The sequence below is a fragment of the Drosophila hydei genome, unplaced genomic scaffold (genome assembly GCF_003285905.1).
Source record: "Drosophila hydei strain 15085-1641.00,03,60 unplaced genomic scaffold, DhydRS2 tig00008144-arrow-arrow-pilon, whole genome shotgun sequence".
NCBI lineage: Eukaryota > Metazoa > Arthropoda > Insecta > Diptera > Drosophilidae > Drosophila > Drosophila hydei.
The window spans coordinates 1,406,198-1,432,229 of record NW_022045849.1 but is presented as its reverse complement, the minus strand read 5'-3'; the positions used below and the strand labels follow the sequence as shown (position 1 = coordinate 1,432,229).

General features: G+C 37.1%; 2 protein-coding genes across 2 annotated transcripts; one reads left to right on the top strand and one right to left on the bottom strand.

The window, feature by feature from the left end:
• The first annotated feature begins 7,999 nt into the window (after positions 1-7,999).
• LOC111603503 lies at positions 8,000-13,393 on the top strand. Its single transcript, XM_030225832.1, has 4 exons — positions 8,000-9,355; positions 10,706-10,867; positions 12,647-12,814; positions 12,929-13,393. The coding sequence occupies exons 1-4, from the start codon at positions 8,000-8,002 to the stop codon at positions 13,391-13,393; spliced, it is 2,151 nt and encodes a 716-aa protein (XP_030081692.1).
• A 6,945-nt stretch (positions 13,394-20,338) lies between these two features.
• Positions 20,339-22,324, bottom strand: LOC111603487. The gene is made up of 4 exons (XM_023321084.2): positions 21,992-22,324; positions 21,862-21,930; positions 20,925-21,047; positions 20,339-20,863 (listed from the first exon to the last, which is right to left on the bottom strand). The coding sequence occupies exons 1-4, from the start codon at positions 22,151-22,153 to the stop codon at positions 20,366-20,368; spliced, it is 852 nt and encodes a 283-aa protein (XP_023176852.1). The 5' UTR covers positions 22,154-22,324; the 3' UTR covers positions 20,339-20,365.
• Between the last annotated feature and the right edge of the window lie 3,708 nt (positions 22,325-26,032).

Here is a 26,032-nt window from a genome sequence, read left to right as displayed (position 1 = left end):
TTACAGTTAAATTTTTAATAAAAAAATATTATTTTTTGCATTTTGCGATTTGTATTTTAAATAAAATTAATTTTAATTTTTTAACTAATTTTTAAAATGATCTTATAAATAAAATTAATATTAATTTTAACTAAAATAAATATTTTAAAAATATATTTCATTATATATGTTATATCTAATAAAAAAAATAAAATTTAAAAAAATATAAATAATTAAAATAGTTTTTGAAAAATAGATTTTTTTATTATTATATTTTTTTAAGTATTTTTAATATATTTATATACAAATTGGTATTTAATTGAATTTTTTTGTATTTTTAATTTTTATGTAAAGTATTTAAAAAAATCATTTTTAACGGAAAATATTTCATATAAATGCAGGCGTCATAGCCAGAAGGTAAATTCCAATCATAAGGTATTGATAACTTTATACTTTTATGCCTCCAGTCATAAGATCTTTCAATCAAAGCTGGAATAAATTGGCAAAGGTACTTAATTATCTACTCCCTGTGCATTTTGCCTTGAGAACACTTAAGGAATTTAAAGAAACAAGTAAGTATATTACTAGCGCTAGTCGGAAGTGGCCGACAAGGAGATACCTTGAACTTGAGTTTGAATTGGTTTATTATATTTATTGCATATTATTATATTTATTTTCTAATTTTGGTATCTTGCTCAGTGTGTTTTTTTTAGGCTACTTAAAAATACTTTAATTTTTAATTAATATTTTTATTTGCATTAGGTTCAAATATTTTTCTACTATAAAGTAGCTCAACAAAGGTGATTTTCAAATGCTGAAATGAGGTATTATTCTACTTTGAAAATATAAATAAAATATATATATATATAAAATATACTTTGGATATAAGCTTTATAAAATATAAAATATATATGGTGTAGTATATATTTTCTATTTGAGGTATTTAGTTTCAGCTAGGAACAGATAGATGAATCTCGTATATACTCTTTTCATTATGTGAACGAGCATAAAATTGACTTTCACTTGTGCCCTCGGTACTTGTTAGTTCAAACATGTCATAGCCCTTTCACAACTATAGAAGTCCAGCTCCATATTACCGAGGTGTTAATGATGCACATATTTATGCATGTGACACAGTATGTACACACACATATATACAAATACACTTACACACACATGTTTGCATCGCAGTCGATGGCGTGTTTGGCCGAACGCCTCATTGGCAAGCTGATTGAAAACTCCGAATGTGGCAATGTCAGCGCTTCAGTTTGTTTGTCTTTGTTTTTAATTTGAAAGGGCTGTGAATGAACGAGGGACTTCCGCTCCCAATTATCGATCGGTGCTCGACTAGGGAGACATTTGACTAGTAAATATTTTTTGATGATGAAGTCGTAAATTCTGTTGCTGTTATTTTGCGTGGGAACCTAGCCGAGGCGAGGCTTACCTAATAAGCAAAAGCGAAACTTGAAAGTGAAACAGATTCAAATAGATGTTGATTTGAATTGAGATTGTCTTTCTAATTGCTTGTTTGTCAGGGTTAGTAGGACTGATCATATATGGGCACATATAGGATTAGTTCTTCAGTAACTTCAGTTCTAGTAACACAATCTTAATGAAATTTTCAGAACTTTAATCTGAGACTCTGTTATGTATGCATACCAAAGCAGAAGACTCTACTGTTTGAAGTAAACTTTTGCTTTACCATTTAGGCAAGAAAGGAGAGAGAAAACTTAAATTGAAAGCATTTATAGTCTGAGCATTCATTAAAAGATGCTAAGTAACAAATTTGATATCTATAGCTTGGTCTTCAAGTTATGATTTAAGAACTAAACATGCATATATCATATGTATAAATATTAAAGAACTTTAATGAGATATTGGACGAAAATGTAAATTGTTGACTGCCTACGACATCTAAGAATATATATTACAAATTTGAAGACTCTATCACATATACTCTTCGAGATGCAAGCAATCAAAGGTATGAGTAGACAAGGTATAAAGTGAGTATTACTGTTCCATTACATTCATATAACATATATATACATATATATATTGTCTTGTATACACATGCATATGTATTCGCCCAACAAGTAGTCGAGTTTTCCTTAAATTTCACTTTTTTCGTTGCTCATAAAAATGGAATAATTAAAATTGATTTTGGGGGCGTTTGTGTTTCGTTCGGCTGCTTGTAAAATAGTTTTTTTATGCCGTCGCTGCTGGAGCTGTTTATAAATACAGTCAATTTGGTGTCGAACCTTTGAACTAGTCACACATGTTCGACATTGCGGCCGTTGTTTGGTTGTAAAAATGTCAAGAGGTCAGAGTACTACCAGATCAGGCCGGCTCATGGAGCATAGAACATGGAGCCTGGAGCATGAAGTGACAGAATGACACTTTTTTCAACGTTAACCAACAAAAGTTGTTGTTCCTTTCAAAATGCAAACAAATCACGGACAAATGAATCAACTGCATCCAATGGCGACCATTGCATGCATGTCAGCGCAATCATTTGACATTTTGACAGCCCTCAGCGTAAATACGCCTTGTAGAGTCTGGTTAAGTTGAAGTCTGAGTTGATCAGATTACAAAATTCCAATTTCAATTTACAGAAATTTGTATTGAGATGCTAGAAAGCAAGTATATGCAAGTTCTATAGGTCGATAAACCTCAACCTGAAAAGGCGTCATATCTATATGGATATTGATCCTCGCTCATAAAGTGAAGGAATTTTAGGATTGGCATATTAAATAGGGAACTACTTGAGCTCTTAAACAAGCTTATGGCATATTGAGTCTTATTATATTTTATTGATGACTTATAACTTTGTAAGAATACTCATGTCTATCTATATCTATCTATCTATATCATCTATCTATATATGTCTGTATTCAGGTTCACGTAAGGTACGATCATAGTCTTGCATTAGGTTCTACTGTCAAATGAATGAATCTACCTCTATCTCTACTGATATGATCATCTGTTGTAGTAATGATCATCTGATATTTAGGGATTGCCAGTTGTAGAACAAATTTAATGAGATGTTTATATATTTATATATTATATATATTTATATATTATATATATTTATATATTATATATATTTATATATTATATATAGGGTATCTGTAGTCGTGCATTTACGAAATGAGTACTAAGCTGTACTGGATCACATAAGTTTATTTATATATTTATATATGCTCACCTGTATACCCTCTATGCCCTATATACCCTGCCTATATACACATTATATTTACCTCACAAATTAATTTAATTTATTTGTTTTACCCAAGCCCGCGTCATTTTTATAGAAATGAAATTCTGTTGAAATAAAAATTGATGACAATTTTAATTTTTAAATAATTTATTTAATTTAATACAATTTTTTTCTTATGACAAATGTGATCATTTTTAATTGTTTATTTATTAATATTTTAAAAATGTATAAAATTATAGTATAAATATTCTCAAAACACTCAACCATTCAAATAGGAATGAAATAGACAAAAATCACCTGATATTGACTAGAAAATACCCTGTAAAAATTATGAGCTGTCTATGAAGACAAATACATAAAAAAAATATTCAAAGTTAATAAGTTATATTAAAAAAGTTATCTGTTCTTATTGGAATCTATAAGGAGAGACAGATAAATATGTCAAACTTGTATTATCTAAATAATGGATGACATTCAGTCATACCCTTATTCTATGAGCTCATTACAGGGTAGGCAAATTATTGGAAAATTATGTGTCTGCGGAAATGGCTAAGCTTTTTTTCCTAATAAACGCAGACAGCTTCGCGCGTCATTCAACAATCATATAAAAGAAAAGCTTTTTCGCTTAGCTAAGTCTGAATGCTCTATAGTGGATATATGTTGCTTAAATCTATGAGAGTTTATCATTTTTTAAATATTTTTAGATATTTCTAAAAATTAAATTAAAGCCTTAGAAAATAATTCAATATAATATTTAAAAAATCTTTTTTTATGCAAAGACTTAACTTGAATTTGAAGTGCAGTATTTTACCGATAGTCGGTATACCCTGTAATGAACTCATAGAAAAACTCTATACATAGTTATATAGATAATATAATTTCCGTTTTCGTTTATCGTTTCTTGTCACATAGCTAAAGTATCCACAGCAAACTTGATAGACTTAAAATGAGATCATAGCACAGCCGATGGCTGCTGGTCTTTACCTTAGTGCCAACGTTTTTCTGGACAAGTGGCCATACGACATCTATGTCAAAATGTGTCTACAATCTGATAATTTTAACAATGATGTAAGCTGTCGCACTTTGTGCGAAAAAAATCGGGAAAAAACTGAGAGAAGGAAAAGTCGGTGGCAATGTTTTGGGCGCGTGGCCAATTTCCTTTGCTTCGCTGGGACAAATACACATATGTGTGTATGCATGTGTATACATATGTACAGAGGGATGTATGTATGTTTATATAAATGACAAATAATCAAGTGTGTATTGTATGTTGAGTGTTAAACGTTTCTGAATTGACTTGAGGCAAACAGCAGCTGTTATTGGCAACAGAGCGTGCGCCAGAAGGCGGCGTTTGCCAAAAACATAAATTTCAATTAAATAGTAATAGGATGTACTAAGAGGTATACACATAAATATATATATATATACTATATATATTTATATATCTAGATATACATGACTAACTACTCAGTTAATAACTATAAATCACAATTACCTGTTTCTGGTTAACAACTTTGATAGCTAAGAACATTGCAGTCAAATTTTACTGACTGCACAATACTCGTTCGGTATTCTATAACTAGTTAGAGTCATATTTATATTTATACTTGTTCAAACTTGGAAACTCTAAACTCTAACACTCGAGTAGATTTAGTTTATTTCGAAAACAAAAAAGGTTCAAGTTCAAAAGCTTACCGAAGGCATTGATAAGGTATCCTATCATATCATCAAGCCCATATACTCCTGATCACAGCATGAGCGAGCATAAAACGTAGAAATAGTGCTGCAAACGCAGCAAAAATGCAAAAATGTTTGCCATGCAAATTAAAAACATATTGTCAGGCCGCTGGCTACGCTGGATAAAATGCTAAAAATAGCCAAAAAAGCAACAAAAAAATAAATAAAATAAAAACAAGGAAACTAAAAGAAAATGCAAAGAAAAGTTCTGCATGCACTTGCAATAGCATTTGCATCTGTGTTGTGGAAAGAGGCGAAGCCACATGAGCACTTGAGGCCAGGGACAGGGCAAAGTGATCAGCATCAACACTCTATCCAATTGCCATGAGACTCTCTCTGCGTATGCGTGTGTGTGTGTGTGTGCCTCATGCCGCAGATGAAATAGTTGTTGCTTCGGAAATGAGTTGCTTTAATAAATTTAGCTCATAGTCAACGTTTATATATACACACTTTTTTAATACTCTAAACCCGATGAAAATGGGAAATTTTGAGCATATTTATTTTGGTGAAATGTATGTAACAGGTAGAGTGTGGTGTGCACATATATTCCTGATCAGCAGGAATAGGCGAGTCAAACTAGCTTTAAGCCACAGCAATTTGAAATCTAAGCATCAGTTATTGAACCACATCTTTCACATCCTTAGCACGATATTAACCAAATTTTGCATCAAGTTTCTTGAATAGCATACAAAATTTCGGTTTATTTTATATTTTGCATAACGGTTTTAATTTCATCAAAATCAACCAAAGTAAAGTTCACTTGTCAAAAATAGTTAATATTTAAAGGTTTTTGTGTTTTATGATATTGTTTACATATTCAATAAAATATTATAAATATTTGCTGAAAATTTCATTGAAATCCGTTAAGAAACACAGAAGTTATTGAAGTAAACGACGTTTGGTCAGCTAGGCAAAGCCATTTGGGCCAAGCTCAGCCATTTGCTCTATGTGTGTGTGTGCACACATGCATGCAGCTACGTGTACGCTGTTCGGTATGCTATAAATAGAAACGCAATTCTGATTGATTTGTGCTTGCATTGTCAGCTGTTACACTTAAGCTTTGGTGCTTTGATGTTAGAGAGAGTGAGAAGGAAAGTGTTTGAATGGCGGTGTTGGTAGAGATGAAGAGCGAGCTTAGACAGTGCGGTATGGTTGCGGGTTCGAATCTAGGCAGCGCAGATGTTAATATTTATTTTTAAATTAAAAAATGTTTATGATAGATATATTTTTATTTATTTATATTTTATATTTTTAATTTTAAATATTTTTTTTGTACTTGTTTCAGGGTATCTCATAGTCGCGCACCTATGACTGCGCTGCGCTGCTACTTCTCTTTTTATTATTTGCTGGCGCTGCCTGAAGAGACAAAATATTATGAAGCAATAAAAAACTAGTGCTAAAGCATTCGACAAAAAGAAGGAATTGGAACCTAAAACAGACTTGCACCATGTGTGCCACTGCCACTGCCACTGCCAGTGCCATTACCCGTTGATCGTTGCTGAAGACAAAAAAAGGTCCCCGGTCACGCGCTCAGTTGAAAATGTGAAAATGTAAATATAAATGCGCACACACAGCTTAGAGCAAGCCTCAGCATAACTTCATGTTTGCTGCTTCACTTTCGTTTTGTTAGTAATGAATATTTACATTTATATTCCTTTTTTTTAATACACGCACATCTGCATGAAGTGCAAGCAATTTTAGCCTAGGCGCAAGCAGCTCACAGCTCCACAGCTTCACAGCTCACGCATAATTTCTATAATACTCATATAGTTCGTATGCTGATCGGGCGCACATGACGCTCGGCACTAAATGGGTGGAGTCGAAACAGGAGTCAGAGGGCTCCAGTGGGGTATGCGCGACTAGCAGATACCCGGCAGTTGCGGCTTCAAATATTCCAGCTGCTTATATACATGGAAGTACACTCACACACACACACACACACTCTCTCTCTCTCGCGCTTCTCGTGCTTCTTCTTTCTCTCTGTGAAAATTTCTGCTAAAATAAGTTCTTTAATAACTTTGGCATTTATTGGCCGATTTCAATGAAACTTGAAGCACATAAATTGGCTATCGAAATGTGTTTTTATATATTAACAAAATTTACTACTACTAATTTACTTCTAGCTGATTTAAAGATTTTGAGGGCATAGCTAAGAGTACTTAAAATGTGAAATTTGCCTATAGCTGCATATAGTATTAAATAGTCTATATACAAAATTTGGTAGCTTTAGCTCATAAAACATGCGAGTTATGCACAAAAAGCACAAGTTATCGAACGATTTTTATCGATTTTGCATAAAAGTTATCGATATTTGTGAATAAATTTGAAATATGCATGTGCTAAGGGTAGTTAAGTGTAATATTTAGAGAGTCAACAAGATATATAAGGATGGAGGACGGACAGACTGAGTAGAGGCAGACGCACAGACATGAGCTGGACACCCCTAGAACAGTTAGACTCTTGCTGCTGCTTAATAAAAGACATACTTCGTTCACGCCTCCAACTGCCTGTTACCTCCCGTGCACTTGAACCAATATACCCCCTTCTTAGCAAAGGGCTTACAGGGTATGATTACTAAAAGTGTTGCAGCTGTAACAGACGCACATGTGCTGATGCTTGTAAAGGAGAATAATCTCCAAAGAGTAGCAAACAGTACAACAACAACAACAACAACAACAACAACAACAGCAGCAGCAAACGATGATCTTGACAGGGTGTCGCAGTCGCAGTTGACGTCGCCGTCGCCGTCGCCTCAGCTCAGGACGAATCTTTCTTTCGTTCCGGGCATTTAAATATCGTGCAGCCAGTGAACTGCGAGTTATTGTCAGATACAACGCGGTGGCGTGAACAGCACAAAAAAAAAACTAAATACTAAAAAGAAAAATTATTGAAATAGAATCGAAAGAGACTTGTGTGTGTGCGTGTGTGTGTGTGCGTGTGTTTTGGGATTTCCCGCGTCGAATTTCGTTTGTTTTTGGCAATTGGCCGAGCCGTCCGAGTGAGTGCCGGAACAAAGTGGCAGCGTGAGCAAGCTTCTCCCCTTTGGATGTGGCAATGTCTGGCACAATGAAGTCGCAGCAGCTGCCTCTGAGCATACCCAGCCAGTGCGACGAGCTCTTTGGCAAGGCGAAGGCGAACCTGGGCAAAGTCTACAGTGAGAATGTTTGCTATGATGCGTTCATGTCGCCGCCGCTGAGTGCGACGACCGGCCCCAGCGATCTGCAGGCGGCCAAAGTGAACGCTACTAACAGCTATTTCACCTGTGATGAAATGCAATTTCCGGACTTTTCGCACCTGTGCTTCGCCAGCGAAACGCCGAACTCGGCCTTCAGCGACTACAACACTTATGCAGCTGCCGAGCAGGATCGAGATGACATCGTGTGCGCCGTCTCGGAGCCAACTGGGATGCCCTATCAACAGGGTCAATACACGCAGCTCAATCGCGAGGATGTCTTTCGCTTCGAGCCCGAGGACATAGCGCGGCTGACAGTCGATGGCGGCTCAGGTGGCGGCTACGCCGAGCTGAATGGCCTCATGCAGGTGCCACAGACGCCCTACACACCTTGCAGTGCGCCGAGTCAAGCAGTCAATCAGGACATCGACTACTTCAACTACGACGAGGTCAATTGCCAGTCGAAAAATCAATCGCCCTGCTCTTCGCCCCACTTGGATGCCTGGCTCAACTTCAATCTCAGCGAGCTAACAACAACAACAACAACAACAACAACAACTCGGCAAACATCGCCGAAATTGTGCAACATTTACGAGCAGCAAATGCCGTCGATCAAGCGCGAGGAACAAACTCAGAAATTGCCCTCAATGAACTCGACTTTCGGCACGCCCCAATGCGCGCCCATCTGCAACAATTACGGCGACTACTCGAACCTGCTGCAAGACGAGGCGATCTTTGATTATGCCAAAGAGTTCCCCACCGAAAACCTGGAACATCATATTGAGAAACCCAACCGGGAACACAAAGTCATATGGACCATCGAAGAGCTCGATGAGCTGGTGCTCAGCGAACAGCAACAGCAACAGCAACAGCAGCAATTAGTGAAGCCTGAACAGCCTAGCGATGCGGATGACGAGGACGACGATGATGCCGAAGACGCCGAGGCTGACAAAGATGAGGACGAGGATCTAGATGAGGTCTTTGTCATGCACAAGAAGTGCGATCCGTTGGACGCCGAGCGAGATGAGTCTGTGCCGTTGATCTGTCGCTGGACCGACTGCAACATGGAGTTCGCGCAGCAGCATCTCTTCGTGGAGCACATTGAGAAGTGCCACGTGGACGTGCGCAAGGGCGAGGACTTCTCCTGCTTCTGGCAGGACTGCTCCCGACGTTACAAGCCCTTCAACGCGCGCTACAAGCTGCTTATCCACATGCGGGTGCACAGCGGCGAGAAGCCCAACAAATGTCCGGTGAGTTGACAGATTTATATACATATATATATATGTATATATAGTATATATAGTAGAATGTATTACGCGGCATTGCGCGGCACACTTTGTAGTGAAAGTTTGTAGGGCGAGAGTTGCTCAATGTGTTTTCATTGCTCTGTTTCAAGCTTCTCGATTTAAGATATTTAGATTTGATATATTTACATATATTTATAAATATTTATATATATATATTTTAATATATCTATATATATTTTCTATCTATATATATCTATCTTATAAGTCTACTTTCTAGCCTCGTCTAGTCTACTTTCTAGCTTCATATTTATTAGAAAAACTACAAATGATTTTCAGCTTAGGAAATTTTTAGAATTTTTATTTTTTATTTAATTGTTATTTTTTATGTCATTTAATTTTTTATTTTCAAAATTTTCAATATTTATTTTTTATTATCTGGTATTTAATTTAATAATTTATTATTTTATCTATATTTATATTATTTGGTATTTAATTTAATAATTTAGAATTTTTATTTTTTATTTAATTTAATATTTTTTATGTCATTTAATTTTTTATTTTCACAATTTTCAATATTTTATCTATATTTTTATGATCTGGTATTTAATTTAATAATTTAGAATTTTTATTTTTTATTTAATTTTTATTTTTTATGTCATTTAATTTTTTATTTAATAACATTTTAATATGCACATATATAAATTTATAATACCGTATGTATAGCCATTTTCATACAAGCTTTATCCAAATATCATATATAAACTGTTATAATATTTCCATATATTAGATATACCCCAAATTTAGATAATATATACAATACTTCAGTTATTTCAAATAACTTTCTTCACAATTTTCAACAAACTCCAGTTTCGCTAGAAACTGTTTTTATTTAGATAAAGAATAACAGAAAATATTTTTGTTTTCATTAAAAGATGCAAATGAATAAACAGAAAACAGAAATCCTTTGCCATGTGGGCATTATATTTTTAGCCCCTCGGTAGAGTTCATATTTATCACAGTGACAGCATAAACATCATTAAGTAAACAGGATATTTGAGAGCGCTCCGGCTGAGGCACTTGAATCAGAGCTGAGATAAGACTAATAGCATTTCGTGGGCCATGTCAAGTTTTGGATTCTCTTTCAAATGGATGCCATGGCCGAGTGCCCGGCTGCGATTATTTGCTCAGCACTTAGGCTGTTTTTTTTCGGGCTTGCACCTGCAAAAGCCCGAAGGTGGCAAAAAATTGGTTTTTCTCTGCAGTAGGACCCACTATAGAACTGTTATACAACTGTTATATTGGTGTTGCGAGTGGCCATTTCAATAACCCATTTTTAACCACTTTTCATTACAGTTTCCGGGCTGCAATAAAGCGTTTTCACGTCTCGAAAATTTGAAAATTCATCAACGCTCGCACACAGGTGAGCGGCCTTATGGCTGTCAATATAAAGGTTGCCTTAAAGCGTTCAGCAATAGCTCGGATCGTGCGAAACATCAAAGAACACACTACGATACGGTGAGTAGTCGTCTCTCTCTCTCTCTCTCTCTCTCCCTCTCTTAATACATTTTTCCTATACCCTGTACCCCATTGACATAGGGGTAAAGCGGGTATATTAGTTTTGCTGAAATGTTTGTAACATGCAGTTGAATGTGTGCATATCTCAAGTCATCTATGCCCATTTAGCCTTATTTGCGTACCTAGCCCCATGTATGACCTCATGGATCTCGAGAAGTATAAAAGCTAGAGACTTGAAATTTGAAATGTATGTATTTGAGCACCTTATACAGCATAAGTTTATAAGCTTTCTTCGATAACCCATTGCATTTATATAATATCGATAAATATCGAAACTTTTATTTGCTGTTTGAGGCATAACTAGAGCTGTCAAATTTGGCTTAATTATTTTCCTGATGAATACACTTATTATAATGTATATCAATTCTATATGGCGCTATCCATGCTTCCAAGAAACGAAATATGAATAGTCATATAAAACACTAGAATCTTCTACTTTAGTACACATACAAATTTCTATGTCAGAAACATGACTAACAAATTTTATTCACATCGTATATAAGCAACTCCAGTTATTCAGAAACTTATTTGGTATGATTTATAAGCCAGCCTTGGGCAGGTTAGGGTAGTTTCTAGTCGAGCACTGCCCACTGGCGCACGCTTACTTGTTCTGCTTGTGTGTGTGTGTTCGCATATATATGTCTATGCATATATATTTACGTGTGTGTGTGTGTGTGTGTGACATGCAAGCAATTTGCTATCCGTGTCAAAGGAAATTGAAATGCTCGCGGCATTTGGTCGCCTAGCAGCCGCATTACCATCTCCAGCTGCAGCTGCAGCTTCATTCAAGTGCAGCTTAAAGTTGAAGTCGCATTTGCTCTATTCGCGCTGATAGAGCTGGGAATTGGAAGAGGCATAAAACAAAAAAAAAAACATATGTGAGCTGTACTATTTTGGTAAAAATTGTGGCTCGCGCCGCAGCTGCGGCCGCCGTGACATGTGCACATTTGCCTGATTGATTTATAGTTTTTACGTGTGGCCAGGAAGTGCGCAGTGCCAGGCCAATCACGACAATAGAGAGCAAAGCAGCCCAGCAGCCGAGATTGACAAAGCAAAAAGCCACAGCAGCAGCAGCAGCTGAGAAATTGAATAAACTAAACGAGTTATGCCTAGGCTTAAGCTGCTGTCACTACACGCATCACAAAATACAGTTGGCGTGTGTGTGTGTGTGTGTGTGTGCGTGTGTCTGTGTGCGTGCATAGCTTTGTCTGCGCTTATTGCTCTATTCTGTTGCTGGAAGGGGCGGGCCTCGCGGTCAACGTGGACAATAGCTGAATAAACAAATTCAGCATGCAACGATTTGCCTTTTGAGAGTATGCACGAAGATGCCCTGCAAGCCTTGTCAAGTACCTATTAATTATTATTATTAATTATTAATATATTATATTATATAATATATTATATTATATATTATATTATATATTATATTTATATTTATAAGCAATTAGAATTCGACTAAGTTTTGCTTGAGCTGTCATTAGAACTGCATACATTGCTTATAAGTAAGTAAGCAGCATGCCCGTTACATACACCACAGCGCAAACAGTATACCCTGCTTGCACATTTGCAATGGCTGCACGCCCAGCTGCTGCTATGCAGTCCGTGTGGACTCTTTACACTGCCTACATATGTGCATAGCATACATTTGGGCTGGCATCTATGGCAGACACAAAAGAGATCAATTAATAACAGAATCTTCTTCCGTTGCTCTTCTTACAGAAGCCATATGCGTGCCAGCTGCCGGGCTGCACCAAGCGGTATACGGATCCCTCGAGCCTACGCAAGCACGTCAAGAATCACGGACTAATGCGGCGCAAGTCGGCGAGTGGAGCGGCCGGTGGCTGCAGCCGCAAGGCGGGCAAAGCGCGACGCAACTCGGAGTCGGCGGTGGCCGCGCGGCAGACAGCCGAGCAGCGCACGCAGCGCAGCAGCAGCTGCAGCGAGGCGACGCAGCTGATGCACTACGAAGCACAGGAAAATCTGCAAAGTTTATCCGAGCAGCCCAGCGACACCGGCAACGCAATCAAATTCAACGAGCTGTCCAATTGCATTGTCATCGTGGAGCAGACTCAAGGCGCAGCAACACCTGGCAGCTACTCGACGGCCACCTACGACAACTTCAGCTGCTACATGAGCAAGGCCGTTGCTCCAGGTGAGACGGAAGCTGTTAACAGCTACGCCACAACCGCAGCCACAGCGAATAATAGCTACAATGAAAATCTGCATAAATTTAACGAGCTCGAGCAGCTGTTACCTGGCGAGCTGCAAAGCACAGGTGTTGCCTACGACGCGGCCGCCAACAAAGGCCAACTCAACGAATTCGTATCGTTCGAATACGTGCGAAAGTATCTAACAGACACCTTCGACCCACCCACTGCCAAGCGACCAAAGAGCCCGCCCACAAATCCATTAGACACTAATCAAATTGAAAACGATTTCCAAAATTATGATCTTCAGTTTATATAAGAGAGAATCTTTAACTTTAACTCTAACTGTAACTCTAAGTGAGATTGCCAAATATTTATATTCTACGCAAAGGATCTCAGAAATAATGTAAATAGTCAATTGTTTCATAAGTTTAAGTCACGCAAGACAATGCTTAGATCTAAGACTAGTTCGATAAGTTTGGACTTCCATTTCATACACCTAAGTGATCCGAAAATGTCTTCCCACCTTTAGGATTAGATGTAACGCAGGCAATATTTCATAAATTATATCTATATATACACAGATATATGTATGTATATATATAGATATATATGTAGGGTAATGTTAGTAGAGCTTTAGTCAATTGATAACTTAAATAAAAATATCTTTTAAGATTTGTATTTTTCAAGAAATTATTCTTATCTCTTCTTCTTCTTACTCTTCTTTACTTTATCCTACTTCATCTTTATTCTTTCACATCCTTTTATCTTCTTTTCATCTTCTTTTCATCTTTTCTTCATCTTTTCTTCATCTTTTCTTCATCTTTTCTTCATCTTCTCTTCATCTTCTCTTCATCCTCTTTTCATCCTCTTTTCATCCTCTTTTCATCCTCTTTTCTTCTTCTTCTTCTTCTTCTTCTTCTCCTTCTCCTTCTCCTTCTCCTTCTCCTTCTCCTTCTCCTTCTCCTTCTCCTTCTCCTTCTCCTTCTCCTTCTCCTTCTCCTTCTCCTTCTCCTTCTCCTTCTCCTTCTCCTTCTCCTTCTCCTTCTCCTTCTCCTTCTCCTTCTCCTTCTCCTTCTCCTTCTCCTTCTCCTTCTCCTTCTCCTTCTCCTTCTCCTTCTCCTTCTCCTTCTCCTTCTCCTTCTCCTTCTCCTTCTCCTTCTCCTTCTCCTTCTCCTTCTCCTTCTCCTTCTCCTTCTCCTTCTCCTTCTCCTTCTCCTTCTCCTTCTCCTTCTCCTTCTCCTTCTCCTTCTCCTTCTCTTCTCCTTCTCCTTCTCCTTCTCCTTCTCCTTCTCCTTCTCCTTCTCCTTCTCCTTCTCCTTCTCCTTCTCCTTCTCCTTCTCCTTCTCCTTCTCCTTCTCCTTCTCCTTCTCCTTCTTCTTCTTCTTCTTCTTCTTCTCCTCCTTCTCATTATGTTTATCCTTATATAGCTTTTTCTCTTCCTGTTTATTCGGCTCTTCTTCCCCTTCTTCCTCTTCTTCTTCTACTTCTTCTTCAATCATATATAATACCATAATTTTCATAGAAATACCCCTCGAATGCATTGTATATCCCATGAGAGTCGTGATCCAAATTGTTTCATGTCTTTAAAGCTTGCTCTTGCCTTCATAATATTGTTCTATATTCTGTGCTGTATGACAATAATAACACTAATTTGGCTCAGGGACATTTTTGGCGGGGGCTAATAATGACCCCTTCGCCATGCATTTAAAAGCGTTGCGAGTTCGTTAGTTAATATGCAGACAGAGACAGCGGCTTCATTACCAACTATTCCTGTGCCAGGACACGATAACACACACACACACACAAACACACACAGACGTTCTATAAACACAGAACAACAAGTTTGAACGATGCAGAAAATCTTTAACAACTGCATAATGCTCGTGTAGAGTTAAACAAAGAGCTTTATAGACTGGATATAGTATCAGGGGATGTGATGTACAGATTTATAACTTATTGGTTCAACACGTTGATCTTAGCTTCTCAGTAGACAGAAATCAACAAATATTTCACATTTGCTTTACTTACACATTCAAAACCAATATACTCCTTTGCCAACGCGAGCGAGTATGTTAAACAACAAAATGTAAAGCAATTAAAAGCAGTGCAACGGAAACATGCAGCGTCAAAACGAAAATATCCATAAAGCATGAGCAGTAGCCCAATTTGGAGCTTTCGCTTTGTCATATAACGGACTGCATGCTGTGGCTACAAGTGCCCGACAATTTTGCTGTTGTTTTGCTGTTCTGTTCTGTTTTTTTTTTATGAGTGGAAAAACTGCAAGCAATATGCGCCATGGAGCTAAATATTTACGAACACAGCTCGAGGTCATGAACTTTTATGAAAATTACGCTATGCGGTGCTAAATGCATGTAACTGCTTAGCCAACATGCTTAATATTATATGCGTTAATCAGCAAACGTTATATACATACAAACACACATATAATATAGTTATCTCTCTCACTCTCTTACTCCCTTATTGTATAAATTAAGAAAATGGTTTCATTATTTTTGAGGGAGAGTAGCAGAGCACATACTTGTGCTCGCTCAGAAAATCCACCAATAGCAGCTGACTACACAACTAAGATAACGGCACATGTCCAGTCCAAGCCTCAACAATACCTATTCTCTCACTCTTTACAGCGTGCACTACAAACGTAAACAATACTGCAAGATTGCATAGTGTTCCACTGTCCACACTGTGCGCTCTTTACGTAAATGCTCTCAGCAAATTTACTGATCCCTGCAATTCATTTGGACACACACATTCATATAACAGCATTATAAAGAGCTTAATGCGCGCTCTTCATTTCAGCGATTCATCTATTCGTATGAACACACACATACACACATATAGACATATTACTACACTATAAAGAACTTACCACGCGCTCTTAACGTTATCCCTCCCACAGTATTTACATCGCACTGTGCGACGCTTACGTTTTGTCCTTATTTATGTGTGCTCTCTGGCCCTTGCTCAGCCTTTTTGGCCATTGGTCGTCGGCTGACAAAACTAACGGTTTTTTCTCTGCGTTGGTCGTTTCCGTTAGCAATTATGCAAATTGTGAGATTGCCACACGATGATACGTGGAAATTCCATGCATTTACAATTTTCTAATCAATGAAATTTTAATTTATGCCGCCGTTGCACGGTTGCTGCATATTTTGCCACACTTTTCGGTTTTTAAGTTCTTATAGAAATATTAATGTTTCAATCAACAAATCTTAACGTAAATTGTGTTTGTTTTGCGTTTTTTTCCTGTGGCAGCGCATTTTAATTTAATAATTGAGTTTTTTTTACTCATAAAAGTCACATTGATGCATTTTAATATAATCAGGACAAACGCAAATGAAAGCAATGTTCGAATGATAAACACGCCTACGGATTGTAATTAAGTTTCCGCTGACATCGTGCCTTTTTATACGCTGGACTACATTAAAAAAACCGAGGTATATTGTTTCCGTGCTTGCTTTTGTAACAGGAGAATATGTATATTTGTGCTTATCTTTTGATTGCGTCAATCTCGAGAACTATAGTCGCTAGAGAGTTGAAATTTGAAATATATATTCTTGTAGATTGTACGTAACATAATTTAATTATTTTTACCCAATATCTAAGAGTAATTTTATTATATTCATAAATATAGGTATATGCATTTGGTTTTTGATGCATATCTGGAACACTTTAAAGACCACATTTTTTTGTAATGAAGCCACACTTCATTAAACAATCGGATTGTGTAATGTTTCTCATCTGCTTAAAAAATATAGAAAAAAGACCATTTGATCCAGAGTAAGGCCTTTCCCTTGCCTTTACAATCTAGACACATGCTTGTGCTTGAATTTATATTAGACTAGGAGTTAGACTCAGACTTATGACACAGGGTAACTGCTAGTCGATCATACCCCACTGAAGCCATTCTCTTGATTCTTGTTTCTTTTTTATTATTTTTATTTCATACAATTTGCAGCAATTTTACAACATTCTCGTTTCGCTTTTGATTTGTCTAGCAGGCTGGATCACGTTTTCATTTTTAATTAAATAAATGATTTTCATTGATGACATTAAATATTGTCACAAGGGAATTATTGAAATATTTTAAATGTGTGTTTCGCCCATCGACCGAATGAGTTTCCATTTTTTGTCACTCACAGCCGCCATCAAGTAAATTACTTCTATAATGCTCATCTATATGCAATATGAGAGCATTATCTCTATATGTGGAGCGAAAAGTTGTTACGTGGGCGTAATTAGAAGCTTTTCCGGCAGGGAAATGCTCTTTTTGGCATTAAATTTATGACAACCGCACATGTTGTACCGTTATACTTTCCCTGCAACAACAGCAGCAACAACTACACTTTGGAAACTTTAACGAAGTCTTTGCCTTCTGTGTAACAGCTGCATCATTAAAAGATTTTCCAAATTTGCAACTGACAGAAAGAGAGAGGGAGGGAGAGGGGGCGAGTGAGAGAGAGGGTGAAATCTATAGCACGTATACGCCATGTAGCGTAGTCATTGATTTGTGGTTGGAGCTAGCCAATTTAGCCTTTTTATGGCCAGAAGCAGCTTTTTTATAAACTCTAAGCTATAGATAATGAATATGGTGGGCATAAAGTACGGTAGAAAGGGGTGTAGAAGACATTTTCAAGCATACAAATTCTGTGTGAGAATAGTTCGATGTACATAAATCCGTTTATCTCGAGAACTATAAAAGCTAAAGACTTGAAATTTGGAATAGATATACATGAGTTTTGTACGCAGTGCTTGCAAAAATATTTTTTAAGTAATTCAACTCATTTGCTTATAATCGATAAAAATCAATACCTCAAATCAGTCTTTTGTATTTAATTAGAAGACTATAACAGCTAGAGATACCAAATTTGGTATGTATACTCTAGTACTACAAGCGCCATATATGAGTACAAAATTTTCTGAATACCTCTGCCTTTGCCCAACAATAACCGAATGTAACTCATCTTGCGCAATAGAATCTCGCAATATGAATATGAATATCTGACATATTTACCTGCCTAGTAATATCAATTTAAGGTATAATTGATAACAGTATGAAGCGTATTCCTAAGAATATCCCTCAATATCCCAAGTGCTTGCTTTGTTTATTTTTGCCAATTAGTAGGAGACGATAATTATTTTCAATTGATAATGAAATGCAATTAGAAACCGTTTGTGCCGCTTGCATTGCCACAGACCGAATGCCAACCACAAAAAAGGGGGAGGAGGAGGCGCAGGAGGCGACGAAAAGCAGAGCGAAATAAGGTAAAGTGTAACAAAAACATTAATTTACACAATTTCCTTTTGCCAGCGAAGGATGTCGCCTCGCACTGAGCCTGCATAATGAACCATAGAGTCTGTAATTAAAGTTTGTCGAAGCCTTTTGCGAGTTGCTCACTGTTGACGATGCCAGCAGCAACAACAGCAGCAGCAGCAGCAGCAGCAGCAGCAGCAACAGCAGAAAGCATTATCAGAAAATCAATTCCCGCATCAGGATGACGCAAAATAGAATTCAATTAACGCGCTTAAATTAAACTGCCACTTCCGGTTTTGATGACGTTTTAATCTGAGCCTCCATCATCCGACGCTCGTCGTCCGTCGTCCATCGTCCTCCGGCGCTTTGTCCTGCAGACAGCAGAAAATTGTTCGCTGCGGTCCGTTCACGCCTTCTGCCAATCCAATCTGACTGACTGCGCCTGACTACAACGGGGTCATATCGTCGCTTGCCTTGACACTTACTTAAAGCCAAGCTTGACCTGACAACACTATTGTTAATACCCTGTACGCATTGCCAGCAGCTCAACAGGGCATATTGGTTTTAAGCATTTGTATGTAGCACCTCGAAACTATATCACTCAGATCCACTGCCTGGGTCTGTTCGTCTATATGTCTGTGTGTATGAATGCATATATCTCAAGAACTACAAAAGCTAGAGACTTGAATTTTTAAATATATATTCTTAGATATATTTCTTAGCAAAATATAAATATTTTCTCTTGATGTCGCAGCTAATTTTTTTTATAATGACAAATATTCAGCTTTGTCTAAGGGTTTTCAAGCATAACTTAAAAATTATTAAAGCCAGATTTATTAAATTTGGTATGTGGCTCCATGTAAGTAATATGTAGACTGTGAGTCTAAATGTTATTATATATCTAAACCCATTCTTTTCGAAATAGATAAAGAAAACTCACTATTCACACTAGAGTCTTAACTCTTGGTATGCACATATATTTGGCTAATATATTTATGCACTGAAAATTTCATACAAATCGTACATATAGAACCCGAGTTCAATCAAGCTAGATTGGGTTGCTCTGGGAAGAAGAAGGTCAGCTGCTGCAGGAATTGCGTGCGTCTATGTATGTGTGTGTGCGTATGCATTGCTGATAAATAGCTCTCGTGTAAGAGTGATATTTCGAACTAGAAAAAGGAGTCTTTATAGGATATGATATGATTTGATATGATAAGTAGCACCGCTAAGTCTTTAAAGTCTTTAAAGAGACAAATTTTTGTACTGCTTGCCAGCTACAGCTACAAGTAAACTTAGTAGCTTAGACTGCAGGGTATCTGCAGCTGGTTGCAGCTGGCGCACTCGAACTTGTTTTTCCGTTTAGTTTCAGATGTCAAAAGTGTTTTATATATAATTATTTTTTATATTTTATAATATTGTATTTGGTATTCATGCAGCTTCTGCTTTGAGCGCTGCCATTGACAGCACAAAATATTGAATAATTTCTTTTGAGGTCCAAAGGTTTGTTGTAAATGCATTTTCCATTTGATGACTCAGTGCAGAAGCTGGAGGAAAACTGGATTGTTGCCTTCAAGCAGCTTAAGATGTGTTTCCTATATATATGTATGTCTACATGCAGACTGTAGAGTGTGTAGAATGTGACTGAAAATTTCCTTTCTCCTCTATTGCTTTGCGACTTCAAATTCCAGCAGAAATTGTAGGGTATGGGAGTGTCGGGAATAGAATTGGTTCGATGAGAATGGCTAAAGGATGAGCCGAAAGAAGAAGCAGATCTAAAACTGCAAAGCAATCTTCTTGCCTGTCCCTGCTATCCAGATGAGCTATGCGTGAGTCGTCCAGCAAAGTTCTGCAAGGGAGTGCCCGACTAGAAGATACCCAGACCACTGCGCCGAGCTGCTATTCCAGCTGAAATTGCAGCAAAATTAAAGCTGCGCATGTGAGCTATATATGTAGAGAAAACTTAAGTATTTTATATATTATATATTCGCATAAAATCTAAATTCAAATTTAAAGTTTTCAGCTGGAAATATGCTCCTGATCCAGCTTCAGCTGTCGATACAATTCCTTAGAATTCAGACTTGACTCTTGATGGGCTTCTGCTTGAGTATTAAAGAATTTGTTGAGGAACTTCGGCTGCTTTAAGGATCCGGAAGATATTTTACGGCTGTTAGCCTGCGAGCAACGTTCACAGTGGATCTCCTTGACCAAGGTGAAATGGGCGAAGAATCGATGACGAAACTTGCTCTGGGGCAGGAGCTGCTCAAAGGTCGATGCAATTATCGAATATATCTCTTCGGCGATGGAAGAGCGAATCGGTGTGAAATACCCCCGACACACGGGACACGTCTCGGTGCGAATGCGGCACTCGAGACAGAGCAAATGTCCGTTCTGACACTGAAGCACGGGCGGTGCTATCAGAGACCTGCAAACGGGACACTCGATAACTCTCAGAATGCTATCCACAATGATGACGAGGCGCTTCAGGGCAATGGGCATGGGCACGCAGCAGATGCTCTGGGAAAGTTTGAAGATATATGGATAAAAAAGTCATTATAATATTATAAATCTAACTTACGCTCTCCTCGCTGTCTTGTTGGCAGTTGCTATTCCAGCATAGAATTGTTACCTGATCCTTGCGGCTCTTAACTATTTGAGCAACGTCAGCTATGCGCATACCGAGAATATCTATATCATTAATCTGTAATCACGAAGAAGATGTTATAAAACACTGTCTAGGATTTGCCCAGAATTTCTTTTTGGAATTTGGGGCGATATTAAAAAAAGATTAACTCTATGTTTGCATATACTTAAGAGGAAAGTCTGTATCAAATTTGGTATGTCTAGCTCCTAAAACGTTCGAGATATGCTCAAATTAATAAAGCTATTATATATAAGGCTCTATTTCTTACGGACAGACAGACAGTCAAGCAGTGCTAATACAGTTTTATAGCTTTTTAGCTTCGACGACGCCTCCTTCAACCTCCTTTTGAACAAAAACAATTTCACTTTAAATAAGCTCCACAAATCTTTCATATCTTGCACTTAAAAAGTTCAACCTTATTTTGTGGAATCTAAATGTATTGCTATTTAATGTGGAATCTAATCAGTCAAAGAGTTTTTGTATGTGTTTTGTTTGAATATCAATGTTTGTTTGTTTTGCACTGCTTGTGTGTGTGCATGTGCTTAGGTAAAGCAGTTGCACTGCTTAAATTCTGTTAAATTGCCTACGCTGTCAAGTAACAGTCGACTGTTAACGTAACACAAAATTTGTAACGGCTGCTATAAGCATTAAGCACACATACTGCAGAGTGCGCGAGAGAGAGAAAGTAATATGTGGACAAACGCGTCTATGTGAATAGATAAAATAAATTTTAAGTAATCAGTATAATCATTTTATAAGAGATAACAAATTGCGTGTGCATGAAAACTTTAGCTATAAATAGAACTTTTAGCTAAGTGATTAATGTTTAAGCATTTTTGAATTGAACAATATTTGCATGGAGCAAGCTTACCTTTAGAATGCAATCGCCGGCTTGTAGACCGCGCAGGGAGGCAGGTGTGCCAGCGGCCACTTCACACACCTACAAAAGTGTACAAACACAGTTAGCAAACTATAGGAAAAATGTGTTTGAATGGCAATACCCAAGGATATGGATCCCATTTGCTGCGCGTCAAACGAAATCCATACGCTTCGATGTTAGGCGCTGCGCGAGGAATTCTCAGCAGACGCACGGACGAAATGCGTTCCACAGGATCGGCAGCCATCGGATGTGTGGATGTTGTGTGTATGCTATTCGCCTGCATCAGACTCGTGTAACGCACGCTTCACTCAATGGCGCAGGCCTAAGGTTAACTGTTTTTTGTTTCGTTTCGCTTTGTGCTTTCTTTCTTTTTCTATTTTCGGCGTAAATCGTGTTGCGGAGAGTCTAAATCATTACGTGCCTAACGCAAGCTCACACCAAATCATACTAAACTCTTGATTTGCATTCGGCTGCTCTGTTTAGATGAATTATCCCATTCTCTCTCTCTCCCTCTATCTCACTTTTGAAACTCAAATAGCATCCACATTTGGAGTTTTTTCTTTCGTACGAAATACTCGTTTAGCTGTGGCCGATGCATTGTCAGAGAGCTTGTCGTAGGGCCTGAAATGTCACAATGAAAATAGGTAAATCCATTAGCAGTCAAAACATTTTAGCTCTCAAAGAGTGCTTTAATAAAGTTGAATTGTCATTGCAACATTTGAACAGCAGGTTGGAATTATATTGTTGTTAGCCAGTCGGAGCGGGAAGGTTCGACTGCATAATACGCGTTCGCACACCAAAAGTGGGTAAAATTAAAGAAATTTATTGAAATTTCACAATTTGCGTGAATGGACGTTTTATATAATTTAAAGCTCTAACAGTGGTACAGCTCAGCAGAGCTCCAAATTGAGGTCTACAACTCTAAAATTGTGAATTATATATGGTAGCCATTTTGAGCTATGCAGCATGTAGAAAACCAATATGCTCTGCTACACATCTTGAGCGAGCATAGGAAAACACATGTGCAGACAGACATACACAGGTAATGCTGGTAATGATTGGTTGAAGTGAGGCCTAGGCACGTAGAGTCTATCTAAAACATTTATCTATTATGTAAGCTCATCTGAGAACTAAATTCAAGTTCTTAAAATTAATTTAATTGTATTTTCCAAAGTTAAATAAGGAATTAAATTGTAAGCTTAATGGCTATTGCCTCGCAGCTCGAACTGGAGTTGACGACGGAATATATATATATATATATATATATATCACATAAACATCTGTCATTGTCGCTGTCAAAGGCAACAGCTACCGCAGCTTTGAGCATTAAGTTTCATGTCTTCAATTGGCTCGTTTATAACAACAATTAGTTTTTATTAATCCGAAGGCGAACCACTTATTGGCAAAGTTCAGTAAACCCCCAAAAATATTTATTGTTTAAGGATCGCATTAAATGAGATTTTCAATTTGTTGACGTTAATTGGAAAACACAAATGAAACGATAAAAGTAAAGAAGGGAAACGTAATGTTATTAAATGTTTCTAATGCTTAGTAAGGGTCAGGGTACTCCAGTTCAATAAGCGTACGACTGGCAGATACCCTGTAGCAGTCGCCCAGCAGGTTTCGCCTATAAACATATATAAGCACATGTACAAGCTATGTTCAATGAGATATACATAATTTATGCAGTCAGCCACTCCCACGTCCAGCTTTTATAGACAATGTGCACATAATCAATATACCCTGCTTACACGCACTCAGCATGCGTATCGAAAGCTTTCTGCAGATGGCGCTTTAAAGCTAAGGTCAGCTGAGCTGAGCTGAGCTTGGCGACTGCGACTTTTGTTTGTCGTGCGAAGTCGCAGTTCACTTTTAGCTCTTTGAGTTTGCGCAGGTGACGCTGAACGCGAAGTGGAAGTGGCATCGTGATACCGGTATAAATTTGGCGTGTGTCAAATAAATAAATAGTCAAAATAATAAATAAGCTAAAATATTTAAGTAAGTTTCAAAAATTGTATCGGTTATCTAAAAATACTTGACATCTTTATGGAACATCATTTGGAATATCAATGTGTGCTTCATTTTTATCAGCTTCTGCTGTCAACTTTTTTTGGTTAATCATAAAAATGTTGTATTAATGAATAAAGTGACCTTAGCGCGAGTCTTAATACACAAGCTCTGTGCATTCATGTTACACTGTGTAACAACGATTTTGGCACAAGAGTGAAGGAGGATATGATGTATAGATGAATAGACGTATATGGCCTCAGCTAGAAGCTAAATTAGCTCGCTTTAGAAATCTGTGATACATGTGTATAACAGTTTTGAAAATATATATATATATATATATATATATATATAATATAACAAAAATTGTTATACGAAACAGTGTCTTAGTGAGTTCTGACCTACGTGTAACACTTTTACTATGTTTCGTTGATACACTAAAGTTAAAAAACTGTTATATAAAAATATATTTGTTATTGTTATACATATATATCTAATAAAATTAGTCAATAATTTTCAGTAGAACAGTATATAACAGTTTTAATATAGAAATGTACAATAGGTGTTATATTTATATACTGTGCTACATATGTACTACACCTTATGCATTTTGATGCGATTAAGTAAAGTTGAAAAAAAAAATTCATTTTAAGATAGCAGAGATAATTAAGTTATAATACAAATTGTTAAACACGTGTATAACAGAATTCTAAAGGAAATGAAAAGTCATTTAAGAGACTTAGATAAAGTTTAACACTATAGCTGAAATGCATAAACATATTAATTTTAGAGACATACACAGACAAAAAACTTCACGTGAAGCAAAAAAATAGATAAATTTTGTTGAAGAGTGTTATTTCAATCGTTGTTTTCACTAGCTTCCAAATTGTATAGGAACAGGAACAATTTTTACACAAATCAATGTAAACCGTTTTTTGCTTTTGTGAACATAAATGTATGTAAACAACTTTTATAGTGTGCTTTATGTAAATAAACACATATATACATACACACACACACATGCATACATTTTTATGCATTTGTAAATACTGCCGAAGTAGGCTGCGATTGCGCTGCTCGCATGCGCGCGGCTGGTTTTTACTGTTTGAGGTTTTTGGGTCTTTGTCGAACGTTTCGCTGTGTTTTGTTTTTGTTTTGGGTTTTTTTGCGTTTGTTTTTGTTGTTGTTGCATTTGTGTAACGGTGACGCAATGTTCGCGTGTTGTTGTTGTTGTTTTTGTCTCGCCTTGTTGGTCATTGGCTGAAAACGAAAGCGGCAAAAAAAATCACTGTTAATTTTACTCACACACACATGTATGCACGCATGTGCACACATGCGCTCGGGTGTTTGTATATCTTTTGCTTGCACTCATTTGCTCGCATGTATGTTTGCCGTTATGTAGGTATGTTTGTGTTTGTGTATATTTCGCTTGCACGCATGTGCTCATGTGTATGTTAGTAGTTATTTATGTTTGTCTGCTCGCATATCTTTTGCTTGCATGTGCTCATATGTATATGTATGTTTGTGTGTTTGTATATTTCTTTTTGCTTGCATTACATTGCAACAGCTGTTTTTGGTGTCAGCTGTTGGGCTAACGATTCCGTTGCTTTAGTTATAATACGCGCGCGTCACTGATTAGTTCATTTAGAAGCTGTTGCTTCCGAACTTAAATCGCTCAAATCGATATTGAAACCTTACAAATTACTTACATATAACGGTAAATGTTGCAATTAATAAAAATATTGAATTGGATTTATTGGAGCTCATCAAGAGGCGATTGCTTAAACTAAGGCATTCATATGTTTAACTAAGGCTTTCATGCAATGTTTTTTTGCAATGTTTGTTCTGCTGTCTGTTGAGTGTTGAAACTTGATTTCGCAATTAAATAGGCGTGTGTAGCCTCGTTTAACAGTGTGTGTGGGTTTGTGCACTGAAGGCGTGGAAAATTGAGAATCACCTTATATACTCAAGAAGTTTAATGTACTATTTGCTAAATATATGCTTGTATCTATCAGTATTACATGAAGAAATAATATTATTAGTGAGAATGGGCGTGGCAAACTGTAAAAACAGTACCTTTGACTGTTATACAGCTAGAACCACAAAAGTTGGATACCAAAGTTATTTTCTCTGGACTTTCTGTAGAGATCGATTA